Genomic DNA, 25,860 nt, shown 5'->3' with positions numbered 1-25,860 from the left:
CTGAGGGACAGCATCCAGGCTCAGAGTTGAGGTCCCACGACCGGCAAAAATAAAATAAAAGCTAGAGCCAGGTGCCACTGGCTCATGTCTATACCCCTTGGTACTCTGGAGGCTGAGCTGTAAGGATAAGAGTTTGAAACCTGCCTGGTTAGGAAAATCCATGAGACCTTTTTTTTGTGTGTGTGTGGGTCATGGGGCTTGAACTCTGGGCCTGGGCGCTGTCCCTCAGCTCTTCAGCTCAAGGCAAGTGCTCTGCCACTTGAGCCACAGTGCCACTTCGTTTTCTGGTGGTTAATTGGAAATAAGAGTCTCACAGATGTTCCTTCCCAGGCTGGTTTTGAACCATGATTCTCAGATCTCAGCCTCCCGAGTAGCTAGGATTACAGGCTTGAGCCACCAGCACCTGGCCATGCGACACTTCAATTAACTACCAAAAAGCCTGATGTGGAGCTGTGGCTCAAGTGGTAGAACAGTAGCCTTGAGCAAAAACAGCTCAGGGACACTCCCTAGGCCTTGAATTTATGCCCCAAAACTGGCATGCAAACATGCGCATGCATGCACACACACACACAGAAGTAGAAGAAGGCTGAGGCCTAGAAAGGCTTGGGAACAGAGGGAAACTGGAACCCCTTTCTCTCCTGGGGATCTCTCTTTACTTCTTCCCTGACATTCCATTCTGTTTACTCCTCAAACTGCAAGGCACCAGGATTGGCCCTTGCATAAGTCAGCTCTGTGATAGGCCCAGCCTGTGCTCCTCTGAACTCTGCAAGAACTGTCCTAGGGAGCTGTGTGCGTCTAGCACGCCTGACCCATGGCCATCTTGGCAGTGATGCCTGGCAGGGAAGTGAAGTGTGGCTTCTCACAGCAGCTTGTCACCCAGTGTGTTGGCGCCTCCCTCCCACAGGGCAGGGGCAGGCCAGCTCAGCCAATCAGCTCCACCAGTCTCTGAACTGCCTAGAAACTGCCCACTGCTGTGTTTCCGTGTTGGGGCTGGGAACTATAGGAGGCCCAGGTCCTATCAGAAATGCCTTTTAGTGTTGGGACCCCAAGAACCAGTTTGTCTAGCAAAGATTGTGGCACTTCTGCAGCTGCTGAGAGACAGAGCATTGTGATACTTCTCCAGCTTTGCTCCAGAGGGAGGAAGGACTCCTGGGACCGCTAGGCTTTGCCTCTGACCCTGGAGGTGCCAAGCACAGGCCTGCTGTAGAGCCTACAAGTCAGGGAGCTACAAATTTTTAACAAGACACATTGATCATTAACAGAGGGTAGGAAGGAGTCCAAACTCAGCCTCTCTTGGGGACATAGACAGTTGGGTCTCCAGCCTCCTGCAGAGATGCTGGGCCCAGGAGTTTGGGCCTCTGTGAGACAGGGACTGAGCAAGGGCTTGTCCAGAAATGTGAGGGGCTGGGCCTCAGGGGTAGGGAGAAAAGTGGACATCTCTGGCACCTATCCTGCTTTGACCACCCCCTTCACTGCCACCTCGGAGATAGACTATGGCAAACTGGAGGAGAACCTGCACAAACTGGGCACCTTCCCTTTCCGAGGTAAGCGGGCCTCTCCACAGAGGCTGTGGGGAGCCAGTGTGCAGGGCAGTACATAGCCTTGGAACTTTGGAGTGAACACCTGTTTCTGTTCCCCCAGCTGGAGAGGACTAATAGCTTCCAGGGTTACTGTGGGGATCCCACTGGAAGATGGGCGGGAGTGTCTTTGTCCACACATGAGATCATGTGGTTGTGCAGCCAGGGTGGCTCTTTCCCTCTAAGCTTCCATTGCTCATTCTCTTCTGTGTGAAGCCTCCTCGCAGAGTTAGCTCTTATTGCAGGCTCCTTTGAGTCCTTTACACATGGTCTCCTTATTTATATATATATGGAGGGCTTGGGCACTGTACCTCAGCTCTTCAGCTCAAGGCGAGCGCTCTACACAGCCCCACTTCTGGCTTTTTCTACTTATAGTGGTGTTGAGGAATCCAACCCAGACCTCATGCATGCAGGGTAAGCACTTTACCACTGAGCCACCTTCCCAAGCCCCTGGTCTCCTAATTTCTAAGGTCAGAGACCAGCCTGGTGCTGGTGACGCATGCCTGCAATCCTAGCTACTTAGGAGGCTGAGATCTAAGGATCTCAGGGTTCAAATCCAGCCTAGGAAGAAAACTCTGTGAGACTTTTATCTCCAATTAACCAGAAAACAAAAATGCTGGAAGTGGTGATGTGGCTCAAGTAATAGAACACCAGCAAGCCTTGAGCATAAAAGCTAAGGGAGAGCTTAAGGTCCTGAGTTCAAGCCCCAATACTGGTACACACACGGATCCACGCGCAGACACACAGAGATCAGGAACCAGATCATTTTTTAAAAATTAAGTATTTTTTAAAAATTAAGCAGGTTCCAGTTCCATATGTCAGGTTATGAGTAAGTGCATTTTGATCCACGTTACCCCTCCCATCATTCTCCCTCCATTTCCCCTTCCCACCCCCATCCTCAAGTTACATAATTCAGTTTTTATGTGATGTACATAATGATTTCATTGCTCACCCTGCCCCCCTCCAGTTGTGTGCTCCTCCCCCCTTACTTCCCTAACATATTTCTACTTCCTGGTATTTGTTTTGATAGTATGTTAGTTGTCCAGAGGAGTTACCCTATTGGATTTCTCTCCTGCATGTATCATCCTTTAGTCAGTTTATTTGTGTGCATATGCATAAAACCCTGCGTATGTTATCATGTGTGTTTGTATTTAAATCCAGCTTCCACATATGAGAGAGAATATACACCATTTGTCTCTCTGAGCCTGATTTAATTCATTTAAGATATTTTTTCTAGGTCTATCCATTTCCCTGCAAATGGTATATTATTCTTTCTAACAGGTAAATGAAATTCCATTATGTATATGTACCACATTTTCTTTCTTTCTTTTTTTATTGTGAAAATACCGTACAGAGGGGTTACAATTACATGAGCAAGGTAATGAGTACATTTCTTTTTTTTTTTTTTTGGTCAGTCGTGGGGCTTGTACTCTGGGCCTGGGCGCTGTCCCTCAGCTCTTCAGCTCAAGGCGAGCACTCTACCACTTGAGCTACAGCGCCACTTCCAGTTTTGTGGTGGTTTATTGGAGATAGGAGTCTCATGGTCTCTCTTGCCCAGGCTGGCTTTGAACCACGATCCTCAGATCTCAGCCTCCTGAGTAGCTAGGATTACAGGTGTGAGCCACCAGCGCCCGGCATGAGTACATTTCTTATCAAGCATTGTTGCCTCCTCCTTTGTTTCCCCTTCCCATCCCTTCCCATCCCCCCACCACAATTTTTTCTTTCCTTCCTTCCTTCCTTCTTTCCTTCCTTCCTTCCTTCCTTCCTTTCTTCCTTCCTTCCTTCCTTCCTTTCTTTGCCAGTCCTGAGGCTTGAACTAAGGTCCTGGGCACTGTCCCTGAGCCTCTCTGTGCCCAAGACTAGCACTCTACCACTTGAGCACAGCACCAGTTCTAGCCTTTTCTGTTTATATGGTACTGAGGAATCAAACCCAGGGCTTCATGCATGCTAGGCAAGCACTCTATCATTAAGCCACATTCCCAGTCCCACATTTTCTTTATCCACTCATCCATTGTAGAACATCTGGGCTGTTTCCACAACTAGGCTATTGTGAATAGTGCAGCAGTGAACATGGATGTGCAAGTGTCTTTAGTGTATCCCAACTTGTAATAATCTGGGTATATGATCAAGAGTGGTCATTGTATCATAGGATAGTTCTTGTTTAGTTTTTTGAGGAATCTCCAAACTGCTTTCCGGAGTGGTTGCACTAGTTTACATTCCCACCAACAGTGCAATAGGGTCCAGATTACATGAGAAACTTGATTCTGTGATGGTAATTCTTAAAATGGCAGTGTTATTTGTGTGGTAGCCAAACTTCTTTGTGACAATGATCTGTAGCTCAACTGAGCTCCCGTCATAGCTTTTTGTACTGGTGATGTGACTTTTCCAGGGCACAATGAATGGCCTGTGGACAGCCACTTTGAGTGGACACAGCAACTCTAAGTAGAGGTGTGCTGGGTTTGCTCATGAGCCAGGCCTCAGCCTGGCTCCCTTGAAGCAAAGCATGATGACCCTTAGCCTCTGACAGAAGACGCTGTTCAGGGGTCTGGAGGATGGGTTCTGCATTAGTGTCCGCTTGCCATCCAGAGAATCTATAGACAGACCTCAGACTCTTCTCTGGGCTCTCCCCCTCATCCTGCAGCAGATATAGGGAACCCTGAACACAAGCTTTGGTGGATTTGGCTTGTAGGCTCTCTTAGCCACACATCAGGGAGAAGGAGGCTGTTGAAGTCCAGTATCTGGAGGTAGAAGTCCCGGGTAAGGCTGCTGGTCTGGCCAGGGCAGGGATGGAAGAATCATGTAATCTGTCTAACCCAATTTTCTCATTTGAGAATGGAAGCTGAGACTTTAGATCCCTACCATCAGGCTTAATATAATCCTCCAGAGACATTCAAAACCACAGAACCCTGGCAACCAGAATGTACCCAGTATATATTAGTTCTGCTGTTTGTCTCACCTGAGTCTAGAGTAGACTTCACAGCCAACACTCCGAGGCAGAAGAGACAACTCTCAGAGGTCCCATAGAGGGGGAGTGGGCAAAAAAACCTTCCAAAAAGAAGGGAGCCTGTAGTTGAGGTATCAGTGAACACAGATTATTCTGCATGGCACTGTCTGAAACTGTGTAGCTTTTACTTTCTTTTTAGCACTGCTAATCTGTGCTAGTTGAATGAAAAGTATTCTTTTCAAATAAAAATTGTAACCAGGGACTAGAGGGCTGGGGTTTTTCAGAGGGACTTTTGGCCCTGAACTCACACCCACAAACCTCCTAGGGGATGGACTTTGAATTGTTATTTCCAAATGAGGTTATTAGACACACAGAGTCACCTCTCACCAGACTGGGGAGGGGATCCTCCCCATTAGAAACAAAACAAAACTTTAAACTTGGGTCTCATACCTTCTATATATAGAAAGTAGATCATTATTTCTCATGAAAGAAAAGGTTTTCATGTACATTAAAATGATAACTTGTGCCAGATGAGTGGCCCCTGCTTGTAATCCCAGCTATGTGGTAGATGGAAACAGGAGGATGGAGGTCTGAAGCCAGCCCTGGCAAAAAAAAAAAAAAAAATAGTGAGACCCTCCTCTCCGTGAACAGGCTGCTAGACATGGTTGTACCTGCTTATGATCTCAGCTATATGGGAAACATAGAAAGAGGACCATAGTCTATGAGACCAACCATAGGCAAAAGTAGCAGATCCTCTAGCTAAAAGGGCTTGGGGTGTAGTTCATGTGGTAAGAGTACTTGCTTAGCAAGCACAAGGCTCTGAGTTCAAAAACTATTACTCGGGCTGGGAAGGTGGCTTAGTGGTAGAATGTTTGCCTAGCATGTATGAAGCCCTGGGTTCAATTCCTCAGTACCACATAAACAGAAAAGGCCATAGGTGGCACTGTGGCTCAAGTGTTAGAGGGCTAGCCTTGAGCAAAAGAAGCTCAGGGACAGTGCCCAGGCCCTTAGTTCAAGCCCCAGGACTGGCGGGGAAAAAAAAAAATTAGCTGGGTGCTGGTGGCTCATGCCTGTAATCCTAGCTACTCAGGAGGCTGAGATCTGAGGATCTTGGTCCAAATCCAGCCTGGGAAGGAACATCTGTGAGACTCTTATCTCCAATTAAAGCACCAGAAAACCAGAAGTGGTGCTGTGGCTCAAGTGGTAGAGCACTTGACTTGAGCTGAAGAGCTCAGGGACAGTGCCCAGGTCCAGAGTTAAAACTCCACAACCGACCAAAAACAAAATTACTCAAAGAAAATATCTTACTACTTAAAATGTGTGTGTGTGTGTGTGTGTGTGTGTGTGTGTGTGTGTGTGTGTGTGTGTGTGTGTGTGTGTGTGTGCGCTGGGTACTGGGATTTGAACCCAGGGCTTGTCACTGTCTCAGCATTTTCTGCTCAAGGCTAGCATCTTACCACTTAAGCTATGCCTCCACTTCCAGCTTTTTGCTGGCTAACTGGAGATGAATCTCACCCACATCCCTGCCTGGGCTGACTTCTGATACCCTTAGATATCAGCCTCATGAATAGTTAGGATTATAGGCGCAAGCAACACTGCCCAGCCTGTTGCTATTTTATAAACTCATTTTGTAATTTCTTCATTTATTAAATGTGCTGTATGCCTTAGGAGGTAAAAAGGGGCCGCCCAGGGCTGGGAATGTGGCTTAGTGGTAGAGTGCTTGCCTAGCATGCATGAAGCCCTGGGTTCGATTCCTCAGTACCACATAAGCAGAAGAAGCCATAAGGGGCCCTGTGGCTCAAGTGGTAGAATGCTAGCCTTGAGCACAGAGAGGCTCAGGGACAGAGCTCAGTCCCTGAGTTCAAGGCAAAAATAAAATAAATAGAAAAACAAGGAGCTTCCTAGATCTATTCCAAGCACAATAGGCAGGAGAAATACTCAGGATTGTCATGTAACCCTTGTCAGTCAGCCTACAAGTGCCTCTCTGTGCCCATTTATTAGGGGCAAACTCTGATCTGCAGGTGCATTGTTAAGGTGAAGCTAGCTGTCCTGATCCTTAAATGGTCCCAGAGACCTGGGATCGTGTGCACTCTCCAGTCTGATCTACTCCTGCCTTCTTAGCCACTGCTTGTCTCCCTCCAATTGTGACCTCACATTATTCCAGAATGAGCTTCTTTCTGAGCCCTCTTCCTTCTGGACACGGTCCTGTTAATGGGCTTTGGTCTATAAGTGGGGGTGGCATATGCCAAGCTGGGCCCTGGATAGAGAGAGATATCAGTCTTGAAGCTAGGAATGAATGTCAGCCCAGCCAAGGAGGTCCTTTGGCCATGATCAGCTTGACCCAGCATCCTCTGCCCCCTGGGAGCTCATTAGGTGGGGAGGGAATAATCTAAAGACTAGAGGGTCAGAAATACTGAGTAGCAGGTGTTTTACAAGCAGAAGGTAGAAAGGACTCAGCATTAAAGAAGCTGCCCTTCCACTAAGCTTGAGGACAGCTGTTAAGGTGTGAGATAGGATCCCTGAGTCTTACATCACACCAGACTAGACATAAGGTATGTGGTGACCTCCCCCTCCCCCACCCTGGCCCCTCACTGCTTTCCTCACAATGGGGCTCATTGCTGAGGTGGCAAAGGGCATCCTAGGGGAGGGCGAGGCAGGGGCCTGCTTGCCAGACACCTTCGGGGAGCTTCAAGCATGAGCCATAACACCTGGGCTCCGCCACTCCCAGTGCGCTCTTAGCTCTACCTGCCTGGCGTAGGGTCCTGGAGAACTTCTTGGAGCTCCTCCAGCATCCATCATGCAAGGTGGTGCTGGGGACTGTCCTCTTGCTAGGAGGCGGAGGCCTCATGCTATGGGCCCAGAGGAAGAGGAAAAGGAAGACAGTGTCTGACCCTACCCAAGATGGGTACTCAGACTACCACAACCCCAATGAGAGCTGGATCAAATCTCACTTTAGCCGACTATCTGAAGAGAAGCTGCGCCCTGAGCATTATGCCCCTACTAATGCTGGCAACACCTCTCTCCAGCCCGAGAGTGGGTGTGGGGAGGCCAGCACCAACATTCGCATGGAGACCTTCACTTCTTCTAGGCATGGAGAGGGCAACCCAACGCTGCACCGGGACTCCTTCCACAGCAAGCAGAAGATATGCGGGCCCCTGGTAACCAAAGAGACCCACAAGGAATCAGGGGGGTCCACGTCCACCGATGAGGCCACGTGGGCTGCCGTGGCTGCTTGTGCCAAGGAGATCGACGCCAAGGGGCACCACCTAGCTAACTCCATGCTGCAGCGTGCTCCCAACCAGCACTCGAGCCACATAGAAACCAGAAGCATCAACCCAGAGGAGCTGAAGGCCCTGGAGGAGGTGGAGATAAAGCTGAAAGGGGACTTCCTTACTCAGCGGGAATCCAGCTTAGCCGGTGCCAACCACACACATACCTTCTATAGCCAGGGTCGTCATGGCCACCAGAGCGCCCTGGGCCATACAGGCCACCAGAGCCTCCTGGGTCATCCTGTTTACTCGGGCCATCAGAGTCATCCAGGCTACCTGATTCACCAGGCCCTCCCAGGCCACTCAAGCCACCAGGGCCATTCGGGCCACTCAAGCCACCAGGGTCATTCAGGCTACGTGAGCCATCCGGGCCATCCGAGTCATCATAGCCACCAGAGCCATAGCCTGCCTGGCCGCAGCCACTAGGTCTATGACTCTTGAAGCTACGTAACTACACGCATCCCTTCCCCCAGCAGGTCTGGCCCACAGGACTGTTTCTCTCCTATGGGGAAACCTCTGGGACTCAGGGCAAGAGGCTGCACCCAAATCTCTTCTTCCTCAGGCCCCCCATGACAGGGGTCATGAGTGGGGGTCTACCATCATGTAGCCCCTGCTGGAGGGACAGCTGAGAGGAAGTGAGTCAGCCATGACAGACCCTGGCCCATGAACACCCACCAAGAGAAGACAGACGAGGCAGATCCTAGGAGCAAACAAGAGCCCCACATTGATGCCAAATGCCTGGAATGGAGCCAATAAAGCCTTGCATCCCTCACTCTGAGTCCAGGGCTCTGTGAGCATGGTGGGAAAGGGTCCCTCCCCAGCAGTCCTCCCCACTGAATGGGCTTTAACCTGAACTCTTTTCTCCCCATTAAGTGGGCTTTGGACTAAATTTTTGTGTGTAGGCCAGTACTAAGGCTTGAACTTAAGGTCTCCAGCTCACCCTTATTTGCTTAAAGCTGGTGTTCTACCACTTGGGTGCACCCCTCCACTTCTGGTGGTTAATTACAGATAAGAGTCTCATGAGCTTTTTTCTTTTTTTTTTTTTTGGGGGGGGTCCGTCGTGGGGCTTGAACTCTGGGCCTGGGCGCTGTCCCTCAGCTCTTCCGCTCAAGGCTAGCGCTCTACCACTGGAGCCACAGCGCCACTTCTGGCTTTTTTCTTTTTGCTTATGTGGTGCTGAGGAATCAAACCCAGGGCCTTGAGCATGCAAGGCAAGCGCTCTACCGCTGAGCCACCTTCCCAGCCCTCTCATGAGCTTTTCTGCTCAGGCTGACTTTGAACCACAAACTGATTCTCAGATCTCAGCCTCCTGAGTAGCTAGGATTTACAGGTGTGAGCTACTTGTACCTGGCTAAACTAAGCCTGTCTTAAGACTCTATGAAAAAGCTTCCCTCTGTCTTAGGGACCTCAGATCAACCAGTCTGTAGTCCTTGGGAAGGAGGAAGCATCCAGGCGTCCCCAGGAAGTAGGGACCAAAGAACAGCTTGCAGAAGAGGGTAGGCAAGCCAGAGGACTTCAGGACCCATCCCCTTGCTGCCATCTCAAGTCTGCGGTGTCCACAAAGCAGTTTCCCTGACCCACCTGCTTACAGGGACCCTGTTAGAACTTCAACTCATGTCCACAGCTATAGAGCCGGTATAGTAACACCCTCTTCTGGTTCATGTCACCTATGGTGCCCGGGGCTGGGGTTTCCAAGGCTGCTACTTGTATTACTTCACCACTAGCAGCTTCAAAAGCTCTTTAGTATACACCTTGCTCAGTGTTAAGTCATAGCTCCTTAAGGAAGATGTTTTATCTCCAGTTTGCAAATGAGGTATTTGAAGTTCAGAGAGAAACTTGCCTGGGGTAACCTGGGGTGGGAAGAGATGTTGCTGGGATTCGATCACAGCTTTGTGCCAAGTCCATGGAGGTCCCTGGTCCTTGCCCAACACTGCCTCCCCGACCATCCACATGGCTCTGCTCCTCTCACACAACCCCTCCAGGTCCTGACAGTTCCATCGCGCTCATGCTAGCCTGGCATGCTCCCTGCCTCTTGGATCTCAAAAAGGCATTTTTTTTTTTTTGGAGTGAGAGATGCAACACATGAAGCAAAAGGGAAGGCAGCCACTTCCCTGTGAAGCTTTAGAGAAGTCAACTATGAGACATCGTCTAACACCAACTGACAGAAATTTCTTGCCATGTGGAGCTTGTCTGTGGGCTCTCTCTGTAGGTCTCAAAGTACAAATGATTATAATAGATGGAAAAATCCATAAACACCCTGAACATTGTTGATTGACTTTATAGAGCACAGGTGGAGTATTTTAATTTTTTGAATATTGCTAATAATAATCCCATCAATTTTTATTTATATATATATATATATATATATATATATATATATATATATATATATATATATATATTTTGGGGGGTCTGGTCGTGGGGCCTGAACTCTGGGCCTGGGCGCTGTCCCTCAGCTCTTCAGCTCAAGGCTAGCACTCTACCACTTGAGCCATAGCGCCACTTCCGGCTTTTTTTTTTTTTTTTTTTTTTTGCTTATGTGGTACTGAGGAATCGAACCCAGGGCCTTATGCATGCAAGGCAAGCGCTCTACCACTGAGCCACCTTCCCAGCCCCTTATTTATATATTTAAAGAAGCTCATAGTAAATTTTTAATTGGTCTGGATACTCACGCAGTAAAGTGCTTGTCTGGCAAACATAAGGCTCTACTGCCTTTAATCCTTTACTAAAAGTTCATTGCATACAATTTCAGATTAGCTAATATGTCTGTAATCCTACCTGCTTGGGAAGCTGACACGGGATTGCAGCTTGTGGCAAGCATGTTGCAGGCAGATAGCAGACCAAATGTGTTCCAGCAGGAAGCAAGACCTTATTTCAAAAATAACCAGCATATGCAGAAAGGGAGGGAGGAAGGGTGAACAAATGCAATCATGCTATTCAGTATACATTATGTGGAAAATGACCTAATTACAACATTGGAATCTTTTGTTGTTGTTCTTGTTGTTGTGGGGCTTGAACTCAGGGCCTGGGTGCTGTTCCTGAGCTCTTTTGCTTAAGGCTTTCATTCTACCACTTTGACACACAGCTTCAGTTTTTGAGTGGTTAATTGGAGATAAGAATCTCATGGGGAATTGTGAGCCTCAGATCTCAGCCCTCCTCAGTAGCAAGGATTACAGGAGTTGAGCCACTGGCACTTGACTTTTTTTTTGGCAGTACCTTACCTCTTACAGTACAATGAACAGAACCAACAAATTAACATGGGCACAATATCACTAACTAAAGACTTTTTAATTTGCCAGTTTAAAACTTGTTAAAAATTCCAAAGTTGGGGGCTGGGAAGGTGGCTCAGTGGTAGAGTGCTTGCTTCACATGCATGAGGCCCTGTGTTCCATTCCTCAGCACCATACAAACAGAAAAAGCTGGAAGTGGCACTGTGGCTCAAGTGGTAGCCTTAAGCTGAAGAGCTGAGGGACAGCGGCCAGGCCCAGAGTTCAAGCCCCACAACCAACAAAAATAAATAAATAAATGAAATCCCAAAGTTGGCACCAGATGGGAATCCTTCTCAGGGTACAGCTATGAATGGATCTGACTGCTGGAAGCACTTAGGCTTCAGGGAACAAGATGTGGGAGGTTTTTTTTTTTTTTTTCCAGTACTGAAGTTTGAATTCAGGGCCTGCGCACTGTCCCTTAGCATTTTTTGTTGTTGGTCATAGGGCTTGAACTCTAGGCCTGGGCACTGTCCCTGAGCAATTCAGCTCAAAGTGGTTCATGTTCTACCACTTAAGCTACAGTGCCACTTCCAGTTTTTTGGTGATTAATTGGAGATACAGGTCTCACAGACTTTCCTGCCCGGGCTGGCTTTGAACCACAATCCTCAGATCTCAGCCTCCTGAATAGCTAGGATTACAGGTGTGAGCCACCGGCGCCCAGCTCCCTTAGCTTCTTTGCTCAATGCTGGCCCTGTAGCACTTGGGCCTTAGCTCTACTTCCAACTTTTTAGTGGTAAATTGTTGATAAGAACCTCACCAACTTTCCTGCCCAGGCTGCCTTGGAATTATGATCTTCAGATCTCAGCCTCCTGAGTAGCTAAGAATACAGGACTAAGCTGCCAGTGCCCAGCAAGATATTGTGAGACTTCCCTGTGGCTTCCAGCCTAACGAGAAGTTTAGCCTCAAAGAAAAACCATCCAGGGGCTGGGAAGGTGGCTCAGTGGTAGAGTGCTTGTCTTGCATGCATGAAGCCCTGGGTTCAATTCCTCAGCACCACATAAGCAGAAAAAGCCGGAAGTGGTGCTGTAGCTCAAGTGGTCGAGCGCTAACCTTGAGCTGAAGAGTTTAGGGACAGCGCCCAGGCCCAGAGTTCAGGCCCATGACTGACAAAAAAAACAAACAAACATCCAATAGAGGGCTGGAAGGTAGCTCAGTGGTAGAGCGCTTGCCTTGCATGCCTGAGGCCCTGGGTTCGGTTCCTCAGCACCACATAAGCAAAAAGAAAAAAGCCAGAAGTGGCGCTGTGGCTCAAGTGGTAGAGTGCTAGCCTTGAGCTGAAGAGCTGAGGGACAGCATTCAGGCCCCAAGACCGGACCCCCCAAAAAAAAACAAACAAAAAAAACCCCATCCAATAGAAGCTAAAATCTATTCACCTTAAGATGTTCCTTTAATTTTGAGAAATAAAAGAAGTTAATTATTCAGTGAGCTGGGTCCTGCCAACCCATTGCATGGAGGCCTGCACATGGAGAAGGCTTATGGTATGAGGTTGAGTCTCCATCACACTGTGACCCCTTCAGGGTGACTCACAGGAACAACTTCTCTTGGTCTCAGTGCCAGGAAACTCTGTGTTTCTCTGGGGCAGCTGTTTTGCTTTTATCTTTTGGGTTAGACATATCTGTTAGCTGATCATGTTTCATTGTTAACTTTGACTTCCAGGGAGTTTCCCATCAAACTTATGCCTCATCTCTCACCATTGTATAGCAGGGATTTCATATGCCAATACTGCTTCTGGCTTTCTTTTCCTTCTCCCAAATATCTATTCATTATCCTACTATACTATGCGCTGTATTCATGAATTTCTTCGGGCTTTCTTTGAATGGAATGGAATGGAGAGGAGAAAGAAGGGGAAAAAAAGAGTAGAATGGGAAAACCTGAAAGGAAACCATTTCCCTAACATTCTACTCAGGTTCCACAGAAGAGCATCAGTTCTGCTGGTTGGTCATAGAAATTAAATGTTAGCACATTTAATATGTTAGAAAACTTTCAAATGGTTTATAGGGCAGAAAAATGCAAAATGAAACAATGAGATTACTTTCCACCCAGAAACTTGACAAAAATTGTTTCTGAGGATACCAAGAGCTGGCCTAGGGGAACACAGATGGCCTCAGCTCCTGCTGGGGTGACAGCTCATGAGTTGAAAGTGTGGTACCTGTGAGGGCTCATGATTCAGCAGTTATGTCCCTAATGGCAGACATGATTCAGCAATAATGACCCGAACGACAGGAACTATAGAGGAATTCTTGGCCATATGCAAAGAAAACCATCATCTCAGCTTTGTTTGTAGTAGCAAAGAGAATAAAAAACAAATTGTGGCTTCATCACATAGTCGAATAAGTCAGAGCTATGTGTGTGGCTGCAGACGAGCACGGACATAATGGCAAACCGCAGAAGGTTAGATGAACGATTCAGTCTCTATAAAGTTCAAAATCTCTCATACACACACACACACACACATACAAACACAATTACCAAAACACTTCTTGCTCGTGGATCCATATGTATTTTGAGAGTATATAAAAGCCATATGTGAGAAAAAATAAACATCAAGGCAGGACAGAAAGGCAAGGCTGAAGGTGATCTTGGAGGGTCATTCTGGGCACTGGCACATGAAACATTACTTAACTGCCTATTCTTTTTGGTGCAGCTAAAATGTTTTATTGAAACAGGGGTGGGAACCTGGAGCAGTAGGAAGCAGAGAATATGATGAACATCTGCATCCTTGTGGTTCCTCAGAGTGTGGTAGCCATGGGTCACTGTGATGGGGTCTCTGTTGCAGGCTTTGTGGTCCAGGGCTCCACCGGAGAGTTCCCCTTCCTGACCAGCACTGAGCGCCTGGAGGTGGTGAGCCGCATACGCCAGATCATACCCAAGGACAAGCTTCTGATTGCTGGCTCTGGCTGCGAGTGTGAGGCCACAAAATCCTGGCCCCTGGGCAGGCTGGGCTGTGGGGTCCTGGGTTCAGATTCTATTTGCTCTGTTCCTTGGCTTGCCCCAGAATGATAACCCAGGCCTCTCTTCTTCCTCCTGTTCTTCCTCCCTCCTCCTTCCTGTAGCCACTCAAACTACGGTAGAAATGACTCTGAGCATGGCACAAGTTGGAGCTGATGCTGTCATTGTGGTAACACCTTGCTACTATCGTGGCCGTATGAGCAGCGCTGCCCTTATTCACCACTATACCAAGGTAGGTGGCCTGGGTCAGACCCCTAAGACCTCTTGTCCCAGCCAGAGGCTCTGCTTGGGATGAGGATCCAGAAAAGCTGGGTGTGGAATGGCAAGCCTATATCAGGTGAATGGTTGCTATGGGACACAAGCAGGATGCCAGCATGCATAAGCTGTATGACATTAGGAGACTTACCTATCATTGTGCATGTCCATTTTTTCTCAAGTGAAGGAATAATGCCATTTGCTGAGGCTGTTCAGAGTTAACCAAATGAGATCTGTTATACAAAGGGTTTTGAGATGTGCCTGGCACATGCAAAGCACTCAATAGGCATTTTCCTTTATTTTGTTGGTCATGGTGCTTGAACTCTGGGCCCGGGTGCTGTCCCTGAGCTCTTCAGCTCAAGGCGAGCGCTCTACCACTTGAGCCACAGTGCCACTTCCAGTTTTTCTGGTGTCTCTTTGGAGATAAGAGTCTCACAGACTTTCCTGCCCGGGCTGGCTTTAAACCGTGATCCTTAGATCTCAGTTTCTTTAGTAGCTAAGATTACAGGCATGAGCCACCGGCGCCTGGCTCAGTAGGCGTTTTTCCAATGTTGCTCCTCATAGTTTAGATAGCCCTGTAGTGATGCAGGGCAGGATCCGCTGGGGGCAAATTTCCAGCTCTGGGAGCCTGAGGTGGCTGCCCTCTACCCCTTTTCTCTGTACCCCTCAGGTTGCTGACCTCTCTCCAATCCCTGTGGTGCTCTACAGTGTCCCAGCCAACACAGGTCTGGACCTGCCTGTGGATGCGGTGGTCACATTGTCCCATCACCCAAATATTGTGGGCATGAAGGACAGCGGTGGTGATGTGAGTGATTGCAGCTCCTGGGCCGGGAACCTCCCCTCCTCTGGTTCTACCATATAACCTGCTAACGCCAAGGCAGCTCTGAGACTCAAGACAGTCCTGGGCTTCCGCTTGGGTTCTCTCTACTGGGTGAGCTATCTGAGACTTTATCTCTCTGGGAACTGGGCTGTTCTTTGACTGTGCTTGTCCAGCCTGTCCAGACTGGTGGCTGAGGCTCTGGGCTTCACTCTCACATTGAGTTTGCTTTTGTAGATAACCAGGATTGGGCTGATTATTCACAAGACCAGGAAGCAGGATTTCAAGGTGTTAGCCGGATCTGTTGGATTTCTGCTGGCCAGCTATGCAGTGGGTAGGCCTCTTGCTGCTCTCAAATTGTCCTAGGTGACTAAGATCTACTCAGGCCATAAAGGCCAGATCAGGGTCTACAGAGGTTGGTTTACCAGAAACCAGGCCACCCACCTTGTTTACTTGTCTGAACCCTGGGTACTTGTGAGTGATGCTGTATAGAGCAGGGTGGCTGTATGATTCCTGGCCTTAGGAATATTGTTCTAAGTCCTGCATTCCATGTTTAGGTGACAAATTTAGCTCCTTTAATCTCATCTTGTAAATCATTCTCTGAGGACAGAGATCCTTGGGGCCTCCTCTCTAGACCAGGGGCTATTTTCCTCTCCCCCAGGCTCCAGGCCAGAATGAATTGCTAGACCTACAGGGTTGGGCCAGAGAGCTGCCTCTGTGTGATCAGACCCTTTGCAATCAGGATCTGAGGGATGCCACTGAGATCAACTGTTCTTGCTTCTTTTGGGTCAAGGACTTTGGGTCCAAGTGAGACTGAAGAGGGGAGGGGAGAGGATGAAGGGCAGCTTCCGCTCCTTCCAGCCATAGTCCCACTGAGTTCAGATTTGAGTGATTTTATTGTGTCCCCTGACTCTGCAGACTTTGGCTGTTGCCTAGGTTTTTGTTTTTTAATTTGTATCTCTGCAGACTTTGGCTGTTGCCTAGGTTTTTTTTTTTGTTTAGGTCCAGTCGTGGGCCTGAACTCTGGGCCTGGGCGCTGTCCCTCAGCTCTTCAGCTCAAGGCTAGTCCTCTACCACTTGAGCCACAGCACCACTTCCGGCATTTTTCCCTTTTTGTTTATGTGGTGCTGGAGAATCAAACCCAGGGCCTCATGCATGCAAGGCAAGCGCTCTACCACTGAACCACATTCCCAGCCCCGGTTTTTGTTTTTTAATTTGTATTGGTACTAGATATTGAACTTGGGGCCTAGGCAATAGCCTTTTTTTTGTTGTTTTGTTTTGTTTTTGGGTCGGTTGTGGGCTTGAACTCTGGGCCTGGGCACTGTCCCTCAGCTCTTCAGCTCAAGGCGAGCGCTCTACCACTTGAGCTACAGTGCCACTTCCGGTTTTCTGGTGGTTTATTGGAGATAGGAGTCTCATGGTCTCTCCTGCCCGGGCTGGCTTTGAACCGCAATCCTCAGATCTCAGCCTCCTGAGTAGCTAGGATTACAAGCATGAGCCACCAGCGCCCAGCTAGCCTTAGTTTTTAACTCTCAAGGTTCTACCACTTATATCACTTTGGGCTTTTTTTGTTTGTTAATTAGAGGTAAGAGTCTCAAAGACTTTCCTGCCCTGGATGGCTTAAAACTGTGATCCTCAGATCTCAGCCTTCTGAGTAGCTAGGATTATAAGCATGAGCCCCTGGAGCCTGGCAGTAGGGCTTTCTGAGATCACAGACAAGACATTTGCATCAAATAGATGAGAAGAAAGAGGATTAGAGAGGGTCTGCTGCACGTCCAAGATCGAGCAGCCAAGGGGAGGAAATGCTCAGTCTTCTGGCCTTGCACCCAGAGCTCTTTCCATTCCTCCATCACTACTCTCACCAACAGGTTCAATCCATTAGAAGAATAAGATTTCAAAGAGCACAGACTCCCATCCACTTTTGTCCCTTCCAGAACTGATGCTTCAAGAGGCTGTTGAGGGAATGCTTGGGGGGTGTAGCAGGCAGATGGGACATAGCTCCTGGGAGCTAGGGGTGCAGGGAAGAAATTGTCCTTAAGCTCACCTTCAGGCTCAACCTTCTCTCAGACAGCTCTGAACCATTTTTGACTTGTGAGATTCCCTCTGGAATATACAGGTAGCTTTTCTCTTTGGAAATGGACTCATATGACAGCAATATGGCTGATAGTAATGTAGAAATCTAAATCCTGTGTCCCTAGAATGAAGAGGAGCAGGGAGCAGGGTTTGGGATTCTCTTGAGAAGTCTCTGGTTGATGTACTCCATCTTGCTCTGGATAGGAGCTGTGGGAAATATAGGTGGTCTGGCCAATGTGCTGGGGGCCCAGGTGTGCCAGCTGGAGCGACTCTGCCTCACGGGGCAATGGGAAGCAGCCCAGGAACTGCAACATCGTCTCATTGAGCCCAACACCGCGGTGAGCAAGAGCCAAGGGCAATGGAGTGGGGTGGGGGTGGAGGGCCTGGATCCTAATTGGAGTAGATGCTGGCACAGGGTTCCCACTCAGTTCTTTACCATTCAGAAAGTCCTTTTAGAAAACATTCCAGTGTGGGAACTCCCCGTGCCTCCCCAGAAAATCCTAGCGGCAGACAAAGTTGAACCCTGTTGTTTCTCAAACTACAGAGTATACCAGGATTCCCATAAGGGCTAAAGTCCTAATCCTTTGAATATGCTTTATTCTGAAACAGGATCCCAAGTGGCTATGACAGCAATAATCCTCGGACCATTCTTAGAGATGCACTGACTAGACACAATGTACTGTGGGCCTTTAGATCACCAGCTAGATAAGGGCCAGATCCTGAAAATCAGAATGGTGGAAGAGTTGAAGGGCTATTGATGTTCAGAGACCAAATTTTTCAGGAGAGTTCTGCAGTCAGACCATGTGCCCTAATTCTGTGTTGGGCCAGTCAATGATAAGAACATAACAAGGAATATTTATCAAAATCAAAACCTTCTTGTCAACTGAGGCACATGGGGTGAGAAGGAAGGGAGGGAGAGAGGGAGGGATAGAGATGTTTCTTTGAGACAGGGTCTTATTGTGTGGCCCAAGTTGATCTTGAACTCACCATCCTGTACCTCAGCTCCTGAGTGCTAGGACAGCCTTACTCAGCTATCTATCTTATCTTTCTATCTATCTATCTACCTACCTACCTACCTACCTACCTATCTATCTATCTGGGTGTGCTGGTACTGACACTTGAACTCAGGGCCTGGAAGCTGTCCTTTAGTTTTTTCATTCAAGGCTGGCACTATACCACCTGAGCCACAGCTCCACTTCTGAGATAAGAGTCTCACAGTCTTTCCTCTTTAGGGCTGGCTTCAAACCGTGATCCTCAGATCTCAGCCTCCTGTGTAGCTAGGATTACAGCTAGAATTACAGTAGCTAGGATTGCTACCACCAAAGCCTGGGTTATATCTTTAGTTTTTGAAATATTCTTTACTTTGATCACTGAGCTTTCCATTTCTTCTCTTGAAGTTTTACATGAGACGCAAGTGTCCCCCTGACCCCCTTTGTAGTCCCAGTTGCACAGAGCAAACCTCGAGCAGTGCTTTGTTTGGGTAAAGTGGACTGCCCTCAGAGCTGTGTTAACAGCTGACGAGGAAGGCACAGGCTTCCTGGGTGTGAAGCGTCTCCAGGGATCAACACTATAAACAGGTTGTAAGAAGTTGCTGAAATGAGGAACTTTCAGCTAAGTCCATAGGCATACAAGCTGCCCTGAACATGCCAGACATTCCACTGGGGTAGGGGCTTGGCTTTCCCACTTGCATCCACCTTGAAAGAGAAGGACCTTCTGTCTCATTACCTGTCCTTGCACTAGGAAGGGCAGAAAGAGAAGGTAGAACTTCCAAGGGATTGGTCTAATGTTAGTGGTGTTTTCTCATCTGATCGGTATGATATCTCTACAGGTAGGTGTTTCAGCAGCGTGGGATACCCCTTGGGAGGACAGGAAGTTCAGCTGTCCCAGCTCCCTACTCCATCCTGCCTCCCCTGCAGCCTGTGCCCTCCTTTGCCAGTGCTGGGCACACAGTCAGGAATGCCTGGAACACCTTGCTGCTGCCTGGGTTGTAGGCTCAGATACCCCAAGAGCAGCCTGATGTCACTCTATTGCCCTGTCCTGGTTGAACACAATGTCCTTCCTTTGCCTTCCCACCAGGCTAGCCTCCTGCCCCCAGCTATATTTAGGATTTTCTTTGGTCTTTATCACCAAACTGCCAGTTCTTTTCAGGGGGCTGAAGAGGAAGCAGATCAGGTACTGTTCAGGTCCATTCCCTTTCCTAGGTCTTTCCCAACTACAGAGGTTTTAGGTTAAAAGGCCAAGCTATTGGAACACTGTGGATGGGATCTAGACCTGGGAGAATGGCAGCATACCACCTATGCCAAGAAAAAAAAAGTCCAAACTTGCTAAGATCAAATGTTCTCACAATTGAGCTTATTATTTTTATGAAGTTCGTACTTCTATATTTTGCCTTCCTTCCAAATAGAACTTTATGAAGAAATTATTTCATCCAGGTGCTAGTGGCTCATGCCTGTAATTCCAGTTACTGAGGAGGCTGAGATCTAAAGATCATGATTCAAAGTGAGCCCAGACAGGAAAGTCTGTGAGACTTATTTCCAATAAATTACCAAAAAAAAGCCCTAAGTGGAGCTGTGGCTCATGTAATGGAGTGCTACCCTTAAGCACAAGAAGCTCAAGAACAGTGCCTAGGCCCTGAATTCAAGCCCCGGGACTCACACACACACACACACACACACACACACACACACACACACACACACACACAAATTGTTTGCTTGTGCACATGCACATGCACGCGTGCGTGTGTGCGCTAATTCTGGGGCTTGAACTCAGGGCCTATAGGGGAACCATCCCTGAGTTTTTGTGCTCAAGGCTAGTTCTCTACCGTTAGTGGCTATTTGGTTGTTTATTGGAGATAAGCGTCTTACAACCTTTCCTGCCTGGACTGGTTTTGACCCTTTATAAGATTACAGGTGTGAGCTTTGTTTGGCTTTTTTTGCATAAAGCTAGTACTCTGCCACTTGAGTCACACCTCTACTTTCAGCTTTTATATTGGCTAATTGGAGATAAGAGTCTCATGGACTTTTCTGCCTTGGCCAGCTTTGAAGCATGATCCTCGATCTCAACCTCCTGAGTAGCTAGGATTATATGAGTCCACCAGGGGGCTGGCCATCTACACTCTGATCACCATGAAATACCCAGTAGCTCTAACAAAAGCAAAGAAGCCTGATGTCTCACTTATAGTAGTTGTAATAGTAGTCCCCTCTGGACTTGCTCTGATATTAAGGAAATGATAGTTACACACAAAACTTCTGGGGATAAGGTACATTTAGTTTTTCCTGTAAGAGCTTTAAAATAGGAGGATATAACTGGGAGGCAGTGGTTCATGTTTGTAATTCTAGCTAAGGGGCTTGGAGCCCCTGATGCCAGGGACAGACTAATGGTCTAGGCTGTGCTTCATGCTGTCACAAACTACCATCTTCTTCTTGACTTCCGGCTTGGGAACTGGCTTCAGACTAGTACTCTGCTTTCTGTGATTCCAGCTTGAGGGCTGAAAACTGCTTTCCACCCTGTTAGGGTAAATTTATCTCCTAAACCTAAGGAGTCATCTTCTTCCATCTGAGGTTTTTGTACTTCGGTTTTTACTACCAATATACTTCCTAATCTTTAGTCTGAATTCTCAATATACCCTGGGTGCCACAAATTTGGTAATTCCTTTACTGGGGAAGTAGGGCGGAGGAGTAACAGATATCTGGGCCCCAGGAAGTGTGTATATATCATGAGGTTGTTTTTGCAGTCTCTTCTAACTGATCCTGCTTCTCAGGTAACGAAGCGCTTCGGAATCCCAGGGCTGAAGAAAACCATGGACTGGTTTGGTTACTATGGAGGTCCCTGCCGAGCCCCTTTGCAGGAGCTGAGCCCTGCTGAGGAGGAGGCACTGCGGGTGGACTTCAGCAGCAACGGCTGGCTCTGAGGGAAAGCAGGGCACACCTGGCCTGAGCCATAATAGTCTTGGGTCTAGTGTATAGAAGCGCCGTGTCCCATTTCACCCCTCCAGGTGCCCTTTCAGCAGTCTCCTCTCACAGGCCATAATTTTTCACATATGTAAGATGCTGAATTTTTGTTCTTTTTTTTTCTTGTCATTCATGGGGCTTGAACTCAGGACCTGGGCACTGTCCTTGAGATCTTTTTGCTCAAGGCTAGCACTCTACCACAGCACCACTTCTGCTTTTCTGGTGGTTAACTGGAGATAGTCTCATGGATTTTCCTGCCTGTTCTGGCTTTGAACTGCAATCCTCAGATCTGAGCCTCCTAAGTAGTTAGGATTATAGGCATGACCCACCAGGGATCAGGAAGATGCCAGTTTTCTAGAGACCTGAAGACCAAGAAGTAGTATTCCTTCGTTATCACTTCACTGTGGGTACTCTTCTCCACCCCTAGGCCCATGAACCAGGAGGAGCCTGGGGGGACAATAGGACAGCAAGGAAATTGGTTACTAAAGAATGACTAGTGACAGATTTGCGGCTACACACTTGAGTCTTGCCCACTGTGGCTGGAAGCCAGGCTACTTCTAAGAACCTAAGTTCTAATTCCTACTAGAGGAAGCAGCAGGTTAGGAGACCTGAAAGGGTAGTGCTGCTATGATCTTGAAAAGCCCCCATCCCCAGCTGCTTTCCAACCATAATGACATTCCCTAAATCTACCTTCATTCGCCCCATATTCTTGTCTCTAGCTTTGGTTCCCAGCATGGAGTCTAAGTCCATCCAGTGTCTTGTTGGATTGGTAAATAATGACACCTGGTGGACAGACACCTGGTCTACATTCTAGAAGTCCATTTTGATGGGTCTGGGTCTGAAACACTAGGGAAGGGAACTTGGCCTTAAAGAGTGCCATCTTGGTTGGGAAGGTGGCTCAGTGGTAGAGTGTTTGCCTTGCATGCATGAGGCCCTGAGTTTGACTCCTCAGTACCATATACGCAGAAAATGCCGGAAGTGGCGCTGTGGCTTAAGTAGTAGAGTGCTAGCCTTGAGCTGAAGAGCTGGGGGACAGCACCCAGAGTGCCATCTTTTGCAAGAGTTTTGCTTTTATTATTAAAAACAATCACTCTGTTACTATAATAAAACTTAACAAGTAAAACTAGTATGGTTATGTACTAGGTTTCCTGGACCTTGATCAAGAGCCTTCCTTTTGGAAGGACAAAGGATGAACACATATAGCAGTGGTACTCACTACAAATTATGTTGAAAATGAACAATACAACTTGTGGGTGGGGATAGGAGGGGAAAACTGGGAGAGAGCAAGGGAAAGGTGACACTGTCCAAAACGAAATGTACTCATTACCTGACATACAACTGTAACCTCTGTGTACATCTTTATAATAACAATAAAAAATAATAAAAAGAACCTTCCTCTGAGCAATTTGTGTGTGTGTGTGTGTACTGGGGCTTGAAATAAGGCCTGGATACTGTGTCTTAGCTTTTTTGTTCAAAGCTGGTGCTCTGCCATTTAAGCCACAGCTAGACTTCTAGTTTTCTGGTGGTTAATTGGAGATAAGAGTTTCAGGGACCTTTGAATAGTGATCCTGAGATCCCAAGTAGCCAGGATTCAGGCATAAGCTACCATTGCTGGGCTTTCTTTGGGCAACCAAGCCTGCACAGTCTGCTCTTTCTGTTCTCAGGCCCTTGCGATGCTCAATAGCCATTAGATGGGTAGTGGTCTTTAGGAAAGACTTATAGTTTCATCATTTTGTTTTTCAAAGGTAGTCTTTGGAGTAAAAGAGGGGGATAGGAACACCTGAGTATGGACTCTGGCCTTTGCTACTTCTCATGTAACCCTGCAGGGGGTTACATGGGGTGTGGCAAACTCCAGTCCTGCTGCTTTTTGACCTCTTGAGCCTAGGTCTTGATGTCCTGCTTCTTACTCATAGAACTAGCCAGAGCAGTCCTGACATTCCTCAGGAGTGGGTCTCCTTGAGGTTTTTCGGCTACCTGACCCTGTGCCTCATGGCCACAGTCGCAGGGAAGTGGTGAGGGCCCCATATTGTAGATGATGAGTACTTTACCTTCAAAGCTTCTCTAGTCAGGAGTGAGACTCAGACATTCCAAGCCAAGATCCCTGGCAATCATACAGCATTGAATGGGTCTTTTAATGCTGCAGGTCAGCTGACCCTTGCCACAGCTAGAATGACCACAGAAAGGACTCCAGGAACCTATTCTTTTTAGCACTATTCCAGAAACTCTGAGCTAACTAAACACATTTAGCCAACAGAAAAGACTAGAAATGCAACCCTGAGTTCTAGAATGGGTGAGAAACATGTCAGGTTCTGGAGCCATGAGACCTGGTGCTAAGCAAGCTGCTCACCTTGGAAGAGCTGCTGTGTGTGGCTCCAGACTGCTGGTGTTGGTTCCTTCTTGCATCTCTTCTGTGGCTCTCTGCTGTGTGCTTTCACTCACTCAGATAGTCCTGCTGGTCTAGAACTGAGGGCACTGGCCCAATTTTTTCCTTGTTCTAAGCTGTGAATGAACTTTTTAGGCTTTGTTTTGAGTTGAAAAAAGAGAAGAGCTAGGATGTGGAGAAAATAAAGGGTTTTGTGGGCCCTCCCCCAAAAAATACAGAGGTAGGCTCTGAATATTATGTTTATTCATATTATTGATCTTATATAACCAACCAACCTACCTACCTTCCTTCCTTTTCTCCCTCCCTCCTTCCCTCTTTCTTTCTCTCCTTACCTCCCCCCTCTCCCCTCTCCTTTCCTTCCTTCTTTTTTCTTTTCATTCTTTCATTGTGCTGCCCAGCTGGTCTCAAACTCCTGGGCTCAAGTGATCCTCACACCTAGGGCTATTGAGAGCCAGAGTTATAGGCGCCCACCATTGTGCCAAGGTTAATGTTTTCCAATGGGAGAACACAGAAACAAAAAGGCACAACAGACATTTAGAAACATTTAGCACATGAATCAAAAAGGCTGTTTTTTTTTTTTTAAATGTTCTCTTTTCTGTAGTACTATGTGACCAGTGGCAGAAAAACTAAGATAATTTTTTTCAGTTACTGATTAAAAATAGTAAGTAAAGAGAGATTAGAGAAGACTATAAAAGATAAAAGATAATCTAAACAAGCAAAAAAAACCAGAAACTGGGCCCCCTGGCCCTCACAGGCAGTGTCCAGGGCAGCAGGGCTCAGAGGCAAGTAGACTTAAGGTAAGGGAAAAGTTAGGGCAGGGAAGCAAGCTAATGTACCAGCAAGGAGCTATATCAAGCCTGGAGTTAATTTCCAGGTTTTGCTCCCTAGCATCTATGGGACTTTGGAGAAGTGACTTAACTTCTCTGAACATCATTGTAATATAGGGTAGTCCTTGCGCCTTCCTCCGAGGGCTGTGGTAAGGACCGAGTAGGATCATGCATGTAAATGGGTTCATATGGTGGTGTGTTCCACTATTTTATTGTGGCAGAAAAAGGGAAATCCAGGCAAGAGTTGACTTGTTTGAGGTCACCCAGAAGATCTGGCAATCACTGGCCTCAGGCACTGAGCATTCTGATGCTCACAGTGAGAGAGATCTAGTAGCAAGGGAGTTGGAATCAGAAAGACTAGGATAGAAATCTCAGGCTTGCCATTTATAAGTGTGGATAAATTTAGGCTGCCCAACTTCTTGCAGGGGTCCTGAGAACTAGATGGTATTATGTAGTGAAGAATGCAGTATCAGCTCCAAGCCCCACACTGGTTAACTTTTACAAACAGCAACTGGACTGATATTTATGAGGACACTGGGCAAGAAAACTGCAAACTACGTGCAGGAAGTTTCTGATGATTGTTTATTCCTATAAACATGTGTTTCTACAGTACAATTCAAAGAATAAATAGAGGCACTTGGCTGTAATTTTTACCACAGTCTGCTGTTGAGGGATTTGGTGTGATGACAGGGCTGGTGGTATGTTTGGGTGATGGGCTAACTGGAGGCCTCGTGATGAACTGTGTGGGGATCCTTCCTGCCATGATCTGACCCAGGTCTGAGTGCCAAAGATCTTGGTAGAAGAGTCACAACAAGCCAAATGTGAGGAGCTAATGTTCTGTTAATTCACTCTAGTCCGAGGACAGGTCCAAGTCTACCTGTATCCAAAGGGTTGAGGTGAGTCTGATCTACTTCCCCAATGGGAAAGAACTGTGTCAGTTCAAGCCATCCCTAGGACTCAGAGCTCTATGAGACAGTTCTGCAGTGGACTAGCTAGGTCTTCCCTCTGACCTAGAGTGAGCAATAAATACAAGTTATAAGATTACTTTTACAATATGTTTTTTAATTTCATAAAGGGATCCTATCTGACATTTAAGGAAGGAGAGAGGCACAAGTGGGGATTTGATTATCTACTGTAATTCAAGTAAGGAAGACAGCATGGAAAGTCAAGGGAAAAGAAAGCAGCAATTTTACTGACTCCTTCACAGAGGGAATAAGCAGAGACAAAGATCAGTCTGATCAGACAAAGTGGGAACCTGGAGCTATGACTTGAACAGCAACGATTAAGGAAGTAGTGTATAGGAAAGCTTTAAGCCAGGTGCCAGTGGCTCACACCTGAATCCTAGCTATTCAGGAGGCTGAGATCTGAGGACCATGGTTCAAAGCCAGCCCAGGCAGGAAAGTTCATAAGACTCTTATCTCCAATTAACTTCCAGAAAACCGGAAGTGGTGCCATGGCTCAAAGTGGTAGAATGCCAGCCTTGAGCACAAATGCTTAGGGACAGCACCCAGGCCCTGAATTCAAGCCCCACAAATGACAAAAAA

The 25,860-nt window shown here is 47.4% G+C and overlaps 2 protein-coding genes across 2 annotated transcripts; both read left to right on the top strand.

Moving 5' to 3' along the window:
• The first annotated feature begins 1,028 nt into the window (after window positions 1–1,028).
• Hoga1 (4-hydroxy-2-oxoglutarate aldolase 1) lies at window positions 1,029–21,285 on the top strand. Its single transcript, XM_042689519.1, has 7 exons — window positions 1,029–1,544; window positions 13,836–13,964; window positions 14,113–14,240; window positions 14,934–15,068; window positions 15,318–15,414; window positions 17,358–17,491; window positions 20,917–21,285. The coding sequence occupies exons 1-7, from the start codon at window positions 1,334–1,336 to the stop codon at window positions 21,064–21,066; spliced, it is 984 nt and encodes a 327-aa protein (XP_042545453.1). The 5' UTR covers window positions 1,029–1,333; the 3' UTR covers window positions 21,067–21,285.
• Window positions 7,368–8,524, top strand: CUNH10orf62 (chromosome unknown C10orf62 homolog). The gene has a single exon (XM_042689520.1). It carries the CDS (start codon window positions 7,368–7,370, stop codon window positions 8,214–8,216), a length of 849 nt encoding a protein of 282 aa, XP_042545454.1. The 3' UTR covers window positions 8,217–8,524.
• Window positions 21,286–25,860: the final 4,575 nt, after the last annotated feature.

This window comes from Dipodomys spectabilis, unplaced genomic scaffold (assembly GCF_019054845.1).
Source record: "Dipodomys spectabilis isolate Male_0828 unplaced genomic scaffold, ASM1905484v1 ptg000125l, whole genome shotgun sequence".
NCBI lineage: Eukaryota > Metazoa > Chordata > Mammalia > Rodentia > Heteromyidae > Dipodomys > Dipodomys spectabilis.
This window is presented reverse-complemented; position numbering and strand designations above follow the sequence as displayed.

Excerpts from the sequence above, each read along its gene's own strand:
- Hoga1 (XM_042689519.1), top strand. The coding sequence starts at position 1,334 with ATGCTGGGCCCAGGAGTTTGGGCCTCTGTGAGACAGGGACTGAGCAAG. Across the intron at positions 14,241-14,933 it reads TTATTCACCACTATACCAAG|GTTGCTGACCTCTCTCCAAT; the intron begins GTAGGTGGCCTG and ends TGTACCCCTCAG. Across the intron at positions 15,069-15,317 it reads TGAAGGACAGCGGTGGTGAT|ATAACCAGGATTGGGCTGAT; the intron begins GTGAGTGATTGC and ends TTGCTTTTGTAG.
- CUNH10orf62 (XM_042689520.1), top strand. The coding sequence starts at position 7,368 with ATGCTATGGGCCCAGAGGAAGAGGAAAAGGAAGACAGTGTCTGACCCT.